The sequence below is a fragment of the Egretta garzetta genome, unplaced genomic scaffold (assembly GCF_000687185.1).
Source record: "Egretta garzetta isolate BGI_Z169 unplaced genomic scaffold, ASM68718v1 scaffold862, whole genome shotgun sequence".
NCBI lineage: Eukaryota > Metazoa > Chordata > Aves > Pelecaniformes > Ardeidae > Egretta > Egretta garzetta.
This window is the reverse complement of record NW_009258965.1, coordinates 292,787-302,085: the sequence shown is the minus strand read 5'-3', so window position 1 is coordinate 302,085 and position 9,299 is coordinate 292,787. Positions and strand designations below refer to the sequence as shown.

General features: G+C 38.8%; 1 protein-coding gene across 4 annotated transcripts in view; it reads right to left on the bottom strand.

Annotated features, from left to right (window-relative positions):
* Positions 1–999: 999 nt before the first annotated feature.
* CTDSPL2 (CTD small phosphatase like 2) overlaps positions 1,000–9,299 on the bottom strand; it is a 45,246-nt gene continuing 36,946 nt past the window's right edge. For all 4 annotated transcript variants that reach the window (XM_035890202.1, XM_035890203.1, XM_035890201.1 and 1 more), the window contains exons 9-13: positions 6,847–6,909; positions 6,672–6,751; positions 4,496–4,622; positions 3,467–3,562; positions 1,000–2,929 (exon numbers count right to left, since the gene is read on the bottom strand). In XM_035890202.1, coding sequence (XP_035746095.1) covers positions 2,864–2,929; positions 3,467–3,562; positions 4,496–4,622; positions 6,672–6,751; positions 6,847–6,909 — 432 coding nt within the window. In that variant the 3' untranslated portion in view covers positions 1,000–2,863. The remainder of the gene's footprint in view (positions 2,930–3,466; positions 3,563–4,495; positions 4,623–6,671; positions 6,752–6,846; positions 6,910–9,299) is intronic.

Below are 9,299 nucleotides of genomic sequence, written 5' to 3'. Positions count from 1 at the left end.
TCCCCGGTGTCAGTGTCAGCTGTGGTGCGCGCAGCTTGACCCAGACTCGCGTCAGAGGGACGGTTAAGTCTCACCCTCCAGACTAAGACCCGATGGATTACAACTTTGCTTCGCGCAAAGACCATTTATGCCAGAAGCGTTTTGACATTTTTAGGAGCTTACATTTTGAAGAAGGTAGGCTCATTCTGCAAGGGAAGTTCAGAATGATAAATGCCAGACTTGCAGCACACGACAATATTAATATTTAATATGTTTACTAAGCAGTCTCTGTTATTTTTGTGTGCATCTCTGTAGAACTAAATCCCTCAATTTACATTTGATTTCCCTCACTGATCTGATCGTCACAACACAGATACAGCTGTAAAGTGCAAGGTCTGCTTTGGTTTCCTTAACTGAAGAAAGCACTTTTAGAATGGTTTTAGCCAGGGACAGGGCCCACGTGTTTAAGGACATCATCTGAACAGACGATCGTCTCTTCTTACAGTCAGAGAAAAGCGATGAACTACTTAACAAAAGTCGTTTCATTCTGGTAGGCTAGTGAATTTTAAAGCAGTTCTATTGTGTCAATTACTCGGAGAAATTTGGAAGAATTCCATGTTAAACAAGGATTCACTGTTAAACTGATAAAAATCTCAGATTTAGATTTACATTTTAACGAACAACTGAAAAACAGTTGGCAACCCATGTAGCAATTCAAAGACAAGCTGACCATTTTCAAGATCTATAAATATTTCCAGAACCATCTTATCGACATAAAACCAGGAGGGAGCGGGGATGGTTACAGGGTTCACACGTCTGCGCAAAAGCATATATAAAGGTAATGTTATGTACATTTTATTTCAATAAAGACATAAGACAAACAGCGTAAAGATGCCCAGATGCCCTAAAGATAAATACATTTAAAAGATTCTCATTAAAATGAATCTGTAGTATTTCTTTCCTGCAAGCAAAATACCTTTCTTTAAATACAAAAAAAATCAGTATTCTGAATTGCAAATGTTTTCACTTTTTTGCAGAAAATCTGCCATGATGACTTTTTTTTTTTAATGAATAAGGATTTTCCACAAAACAGGCTTGCTCTACATGCTAGGTTTTTTAAACAGTTCAGTGACACAATGTGCTAGCTACATACACAACAGATAATATAGTAAGAAAACACTCAACCTGATGAAAAGTTAAAATCTTCATTAATACACTGGAAAAAGTTGACATAACTCATGCCTTTTAAAATCAAAAATACAAAAATTAAATGTTTTCCTAAAAAGATTTTCCTTATTTTAAGGACTCATTTGAAAATGAAGCTGCATGTAATTTGTACAATAAAATTGTACAAGTAAACAGGTAATATACATAAAAAATTAATTGACATACTTCTCAATTATCAGTTGTCCACCTTTAATTTCCAATACTGTACTTTCTTAACAAGCATACAAAATATCAAACTTCTCTTTAGAAAAAGTGCCGTTCTGTGACATCTTTTACACAAAAACAGTCTGAGCCTATGGCGTGTTAATGCAGTCGAGAGGCAAAGCATCCTAACTTTTACAAATTATACCTTCCATAAAAAGCCTCCTGAAAAGGAGAGTACACACCATTATAAAAATATCAGCCTCTTGTGGTAGCTGCATTAGAGGACCAAGGCTGAAAGACTATTTCCATATAGCATAGAAAACCACTCTGATAGCAGACTGACTGCGCCGGTGGCGTGGGAGTGTACTGTACCACAGGATTACGCATCGCTGCTGCCGGGTACCTTCGCTGTCACACAGAGTTTAAAACTGATTGTAACGCCGAGTGTCACAGAGGTACCGCCAGCCCATGCAAAACATCTTAAAATACTGAGCCACTGTGCAGAACACTTCAATCTTGGAGGAAACAGAAGGCAGCAGTAACTGAATTGCATCAAACCTAAGAGGTGACCGACCTAGTTCTCCTTTCAAGATCTGCATGCACAGCATAGTCTGAGGTATTCCTTGTCCATCAGTTGTTTGTGCCACTGCAAGATATTGTCTGTCCAGAGTACATGCCATCACAATGGTTTAAAATATTCTGAATATTAGTAATTCTTATATTCTTCTTATCTAGCCAGTCTCTTGATTTTTGAAAAGATTTCAACTACAGTAGAATATTACAGAAAGAAAATATAAATGCAGGGGTTTTCTTTCTAAATGAAACTTACATGGACTAAAACTAGAGAATATTTTTAAACAAATATACAGTATGCAGGCAGACAAAGCAGGAAAACGGCCATCCAACTGTTTAACAAAAAACTAAGAAAATTTGGCTATTTCCAGAAAAACTATGAAGCGCCTCAACTAAAAGGAATGCATAATGAAATTCTAATCTAATACAGGTCAAAAATGTAAAAAGGTTATAAACCTTAACAGGAAAAATAAAACAACTCTTACTGGCCATTCCTGTTGAAATGAGAATCTTAAAAGTAACAGAAAAGTGGCTACAAACCCACTTAGAGCACCGAACAGAGAGAAAATAAGAGTCCATTTTCAATCTCTGTTATATCATAAAATCCTGTGTTTCTACAGGTCAAACTGCTGGTGGCAGAAACAGAATTCTTTATAAACTGCAGATGTCCTGTACATAAAAAAATTTCATTGGAGTTGCACTAGTTCTAAAGACTTTTCTGTTCTAGCCTACCTACTGCGTTGTACTGTATTGTACTGAATGTATTCGATCTCAGATATAGAAAGTCTCTTTCTGTAACCCTTGATTATTGTTGGGCACCAAAGATAAGAAAAGCAAGACAGGGTACAAAAATGCAAAATTTCAACAGTAATGGCAATGTTTTGTTTTAGTCCAAAAGGGTCCTGCATTTTCTCCCCCTTCAGTAACTAGACAAAAGGCTTTAATCTGGGGGTAGCAAGTCATGCAAGCGAAATCTGTCTCTGATGTGAGGTCGGACATCTTCGTTCTGTGGGGGGGGAGGAAAAAAAAACAGGTGCCAGTTTTAGGAGAACGAACACATCTATAATTCAGATTTGAACAGGGTCAATTTTCTAACACCGGTATGTTAATCTAGCAACCTACAAGCCATGAATGTATGTCATTACAAGAGACTTACAGAAATCACTACCTAATGCTCACAACAACTAAGGAATAATTTATTTGTGTTTTAAGAACAAAGACAGGCATCACAGCCAACAATAGGCATTATTTAATCCAAATGCCTACAGACTCGATGTCATGATAACTGATGTTACAAGTCTCCATTTCTTGATTAAAAGCACAGTTAGAAATACTGACGTTCTGCCTTTTACTACGGAAATAAGTCCATACGCATACTTGAATTACCACCCAGAGCATCCTTTTCAAAGCGAGACACACGTGACTTTTAGCAGTCTAAACCTCAGCGACTCAAAAAATCTTAAAATACCTGAAATTACTGAAAAGAGCTAATGGACATTTTTGGGCAGGGGGTGGGGAAGAGCCAAATAAGGGAAACACTTACCAGCTCTACAAGTTTCTCCAGAAATGGAATCAATTTTAGGAGTTCGTTGTCATTTTTATCCATGAACCAGCTTTCTATAGGAATTCCATTTGAAAGCTAAAGTAGAAAAAAAAAAAAATCATCAACATATGATTTATACTTAATTTATCTAAAAATAAAACTTGTGAAGTAGCATTTTGGGGAAAAATGTTTCCAAGCTAGAGTTTATTAATATGTATTTTGCCTCTGAAGTTTGTATTAAGATTCACTTCCGAAGTATCTCCTTCCTTCGCATACATCACTGCAAAAATTTCCACATCAAAGCTGAAATAGAAGTAGCTCTAAAAGTTCTGCTGAACTGAAAAGCATTGGTGTTTTGAGAACACTTCATGTTAAAGCACACGTGGATACTAGCAGCGCCCTGGCTGCACGCAGTTTGCGCAAACGAGGCGGAGTCAAACAGGTTTGGGGATTTTCTGCTTCTTTAGCGTAGGTGAGGCGTTAAGAGATCCCTCTCTGCACTCCTTTATCTGTGCAGTAGGGCTAACTGGAATGGGTACGTACCATACTTCTGGGAAAATCTAAATCACAGGGTATAACTCTCTCACACGTAAGCAGAAGCATTTTCACAGCTGTGCGTCATTTCAATTGGCGATTTGTTCTTAAGCATTTCTTAATTTGTTCTTAAGCATTTCTTAATTTGTTCTTAAGCATTTCTTAATTTGTTCTTAAGCATTTCTTAAGCATTAAAAACCTAAATCCACAATAGAGCCCAAGCAGCAGGCTTGGCAGACTGGTGGCTTCTTTAGAAAAGCTGGATGAGAAATAAACCCGACTGGTTATACAGTCTGTTCATGTCCTTTAGGTTGCGCTTGACCAGCTCTTCACAAACATAAGAGAAAAGCAAACAAACCGGAAGGATTTGTTACAGTTTGTTTTGTAAACTTAAATACGAACTTAAGCACAAAAATCAAAATGCAGTGTTGCACTGCCTGCCTTCGGAAAGCTTCCTGCCGTCTCTGAAAAGGGAGCTGCCAGCCCCCTCCTTACCTGGTAAGCAAAGGCTTGCGGTGAATTGTCAATTATGATCGTTTTTGAAAGATCTCTACCAAGAATGTTTAAATCCTTTATGTAATTTCCTTGTACACAAACACAATGCTCACGGAAAAGTCGATGCCTGTGATTAAAGTAAAATACTAGTTAATGAGACAAATTACAACATCTACATTGCACAGGGGAAAAGCAGAGTTAACTTTGCCAAAGGTTATCCGGGTTTTTTCTCTTCCAATCTCCTTAGCTCCTTTTAAAGAGTGGTTCCCTTTTTTCCATTCTCTTGTGAGCTTTTTACTGGTGAAATTACCAGTTACCGTGATTTTTTATTAGCCTAGCTCTGCAGGTGTTTGTATTTAAACAGAAAAGCTCAGCTCAGATGTAACAAGTATTTGTCTTGCTTTCTAACCCTTTTTGCAGATGGGCTGACAAAACGACCCCCAATTCTCCAACGATTTTGCAAGGCCCCAAAGTTAGAGATTAGCTCTGCACAGGAACCAATTTATTTGGTTTATTATCCCTTAATTTTGTTCCAGCTGTTAAGAGTACTCGGCCTCCCTATGCCACTGCATGCCAGAACACAAAGTAGCAGAAGAAATGTTTTCTTTTTTAGGCTACCTCTGCTCGCCATTAACCTACTTCAGTTATTAGAGCTTGCAAAAAGCCTCGAGGCCAAAACATTCCATCATCTTCTTCCTACCCCATTAGTCGACTCCCTTTTAATTTATTACAGAAGAAATACATTGTAAATGGGTGGCTAGACTAAAAGGACTCAGATTAAAAAAATACCAGGAATAAAACTGAAATTTCATGGAATATCAACGTAATTGTAATTTAAAACTGAATTGTAGACTAGACAGGTTTTGAATTTTACGCAGTGGTATTACACTGCAGTTCCTTTAAGGCTGCTTAGATTTGTAAATGAAGTTTTCTAGAAGCTGTACACAGTGTGCTTAATTTCATAAAGCAGTTGAGTTCCTAATGTTGCTATGGAGGAAAATAAGCTGATGCCTCGGCAGCAAATGCATTTATATATAGATTCTGAGTCACACGTGTGGAGTGCCTGACAAGCCTACCTTTAGGCTAATGTCAGAACTCATCGTGCCTCGATGGCAGCTTTTCAGTGGCACATGAATCACAACTAAGTTCATGCATCACATGAATCTGCCCGCACATACTTGGAATACTGTTTGGCTGTGTGCTTTATTCTCTCTTTCCTGTTCCTAACGCTGGTAAAACTGCAGCCCTGGATCATACCTGCTGGGTTCTTGGAGAAAGATTTTCAACGCTACGGGTGTACACTTAGACTCATTTTCTGTAAGTGCAGTATCTTACTCGCTCATGCACCCCGTTTGGCTGCGTGCTTCAGCTGGGCTCAGACAGCCCAATGACTGAAAGTCTTTGAAAGCCTAGTTTTGTTTGCCCGTTCAAAACGCAGGGGCAAGTAAGTTGCCAATCCAAACCAAACTAGGATTCTGTTGTGCGTGCCACGTAAAAACAAGCAAGACGATGACTGTTCCTGCATGAAAACTAGTGAACAGTTTATGCTCTTAAGGAAAATGAGTTACGATGTGCCTTAACCACCAAGTGACAGCAACAGATGCGACCACTGCCTCAGTCCAAACGGTAACTTTATTTTGCGTGTCAACAAACCCAAGTTTTCACTGAAGAACTTCACAATGAAAAACCAAACCAACCCTAATACAAACCCCACAAACAAATTATGTCGTGATTGAGTACAAAATAAAAACATGCCACTTGTAAAGATAACTACAGAATTCGTAATTTATAAATAACACAAGTTTGAATAGTTTAAAAGTAACATAGTACGTTCATTTTCTTTACTCGTAATGTGCATTCCAAAGCAGCTCAAACACATTTTTGATACCCAAGAGCTCATTTTCTGTGAGCAAGCCTAACAGAGAATGAATGGGTCCGTTTTCTGGCCACAGAGGGCAGAGTAAAGCTGCCTGGGGTTATCTTATCACCCAGGCAGTAATTCAATCACTTCATTTCATTTTTCTCTCACTCTTAGACCAGAGAAAACCACAAAGAATCAGTTTAGTGTGACCCACTGCAATAACAAACACATCACAAACACTTTCTTCATCATGTTTGTTAGGAAACAGTAGTCAGTTTGCTTACAACAGGTATATCCATAGATGTTTATTTTTACCTGACCAGTTGCTTTTTAGGGTCTAGTATGTTCAATAACTTGTCTGCATACACCTTCTTAGAAGCAGTAAAAAGAATGATCTGTGGATTAAAGGGGGGAAAGCAATTATTTTAGATAGAAGTAAGTGAATGTAATTTAAAAATGAAATTCAAAGGTAACGTCTAATTGTTTTTACCTCATAAATCTGAGACATACGTTCCAGGAATTCTCGGAAGAATGGCCTTAACCGGACATAAACCTGAAGCAGAGATGGACTTTGTTAAAGACTCAAAATACTTCAGCTATCACCCGCATCACTAAGTATGAACCATGTAAACAGCAAATAGTAACTTCCTACAGTGTAACAACTCGGCTAAAACAATATTAAATCAGCTTGCAGCCTGAGCAGCTCTAAGTGAAAGCGTAAGATGGTGAAATCAGGCTTAACAATTTTACTGGAAAATGTTATGGAATTAGAAATGCTTTCAATTAAAACATAAAAGCTGGTCAATCTCTAAAGAAAAAAATGAAACCGGTTGTTTTCACCAGCTGGGCAGCATCAGTTCAATGACTAGATAATGTGTGCCAGCACATAAACTAAATAATCATCTTAATAACCTTCTTCCACTAAGAATTACACATCAAATATGGGGGTGTCAGAAGTGATTTTAAAAAAAAAAAAAAGCTTCAGCTGTTTCCAAATTTCCGTAAGTTCAAATTCCACCGGCACAGAACTGCACACAGACATAAATTATTCCGTGCAAAAAATGTGCAGACTCGTGAGAAGTGATACCAAGTCAGGAGCTTTCTGTCTCTCTCTCTGATTTCACTCAAAATACAAGACTCAGGCTCGCAGGGAGGCCTCTACATAAATCCGTAGCGTCAGGGCAATGGCCCAAGGCCACGGCAGATGGGAGGGCTCGCATCAGGCACTGTTCTATTCCTGGGGTACAACACTGAAACTTGTATTTGAGTGATGGCCTGGCACGGTGTTTGGCGCAGATCCGGCCTGACCTAAACCAACAGTGATGGCACACGCTAAGGGGTGAAAATGACAGCCTCATGCTCTGCTTACCCTTCTTTTTGGTTCAGAGATTGCCCACACATAGAATTACAGTTCTGAGGAAAGAGTTACTAAAATACCCAGAAAGAGAAGGGAGTGTACGGAACTTCTTTTCATTTTAACCAAGACGATTTCAGCTTTATCGATTTTTTAACAGCCAGTTAGGAACAGGCTTAAATTTACTTTCAAATCACAGTAAATCTTCACAAAGGATTTGTACTGCTTGAACTGAATTGTATCAAATTGATATCTGGACAGAGCCAAGTGACCAGAGCAGGAGAAAAGGGGAATAGTTTAAGTGGGTACAAAATTTCATACTGTTAGCACATGCTGCAACAGATCCGAGTCCTTTAAAGGAAGCACGTATTTCTAAACCAATGTGACTTTCATTATTTAGGTTAAAATTTGGTAAGGCTTTTATTTCCTTAAAAGTGTCTGAAGTTCTGACTTAAGTTTGCAGAGTGACCAGTTACTACAGTAACACTTTTCATTCATTTTCTACGCTAGGACCAATCGCCAAAAGCGGACAATCGTACCACGTTTGGTAACGGGACCTCTGCTTCTAGCACGTGAAGACACATTCGCTGACTATGCAGACGATGTCAACTTCCCTTCTCATTCTGGCAAACCCAAGTTTGGAGGCAGTAAGAAGGTATCCCTCAGATCAGCTATCAGGAACTGTTTGGAGAGGCGGCAGCCCGTGCTTGGCAGGTTTCTGGGCTGTGCTTAGCCAGGGTAACTACTGAAAAGCCACCTCCCTAAATACAGAGTCGACAAGCGTGTCTTCGCACTACGTCCCCTGATGGCACTGAAATCTCTGTGAAAATGGCGCCTCATCGTGCCATAATAAGGTAGTGAAGTTTTGCTCAAAGGCTAGATGATGCCGTTACCTTACCACAAGAACAAGTGTTATGAATTAACTCAGAGTCTCCAGGAGACCAGATACTAAATCACATTCAAGTTGTCTGCGATGGCAAATCCAGTGCAAGCTGTTCACCCTGAACATTTGCTCTGTATCTAGCAAGCATGTAACGCAGCCGGCAACCGCCCTCGTTGTAACCCTGCGTTTAGGGAAGGTAAGTTTTTCTTTGCAAATGCCAAAAGCATTATTCTGTTTGCGTCCTTCTTCCTGAGTAAATATTTACTTTATTGCAACCTAAATCTTTCTCTTCAAAGCTAAGAAGTAAGTCACAGAAAGGATATTCATTTTTCACCGCAATGAGATAGCAGTTGCTAATAATGGCAGGTAAAGAGGATGGTACTTGGTTCTAAAATTTCTTGAAGAGCTTGGTTTCCTATTAACAAGCCTTTTCTCTGTTACGGAAGAAACACAGATGCCACTGCAGAAACAGCCTCTTCATCATCGCTTCTACAAACTCCGCTGGCAACCAAAGCAGTAAGCTACGGTATCTGTTTATATTTCAATTGCCACTGATATAAATAAAAACGTTTTCTATAACATTTATTGTTCCTTTTATATCTGAGTTGAATTATATTGGTCACAATGGCCAGTTAAAAGGATTTTAAAAATCATTCAATTAGATCAGAGAACAGTTATGCCTGCTTGGGCTCCTCACACGTGCACA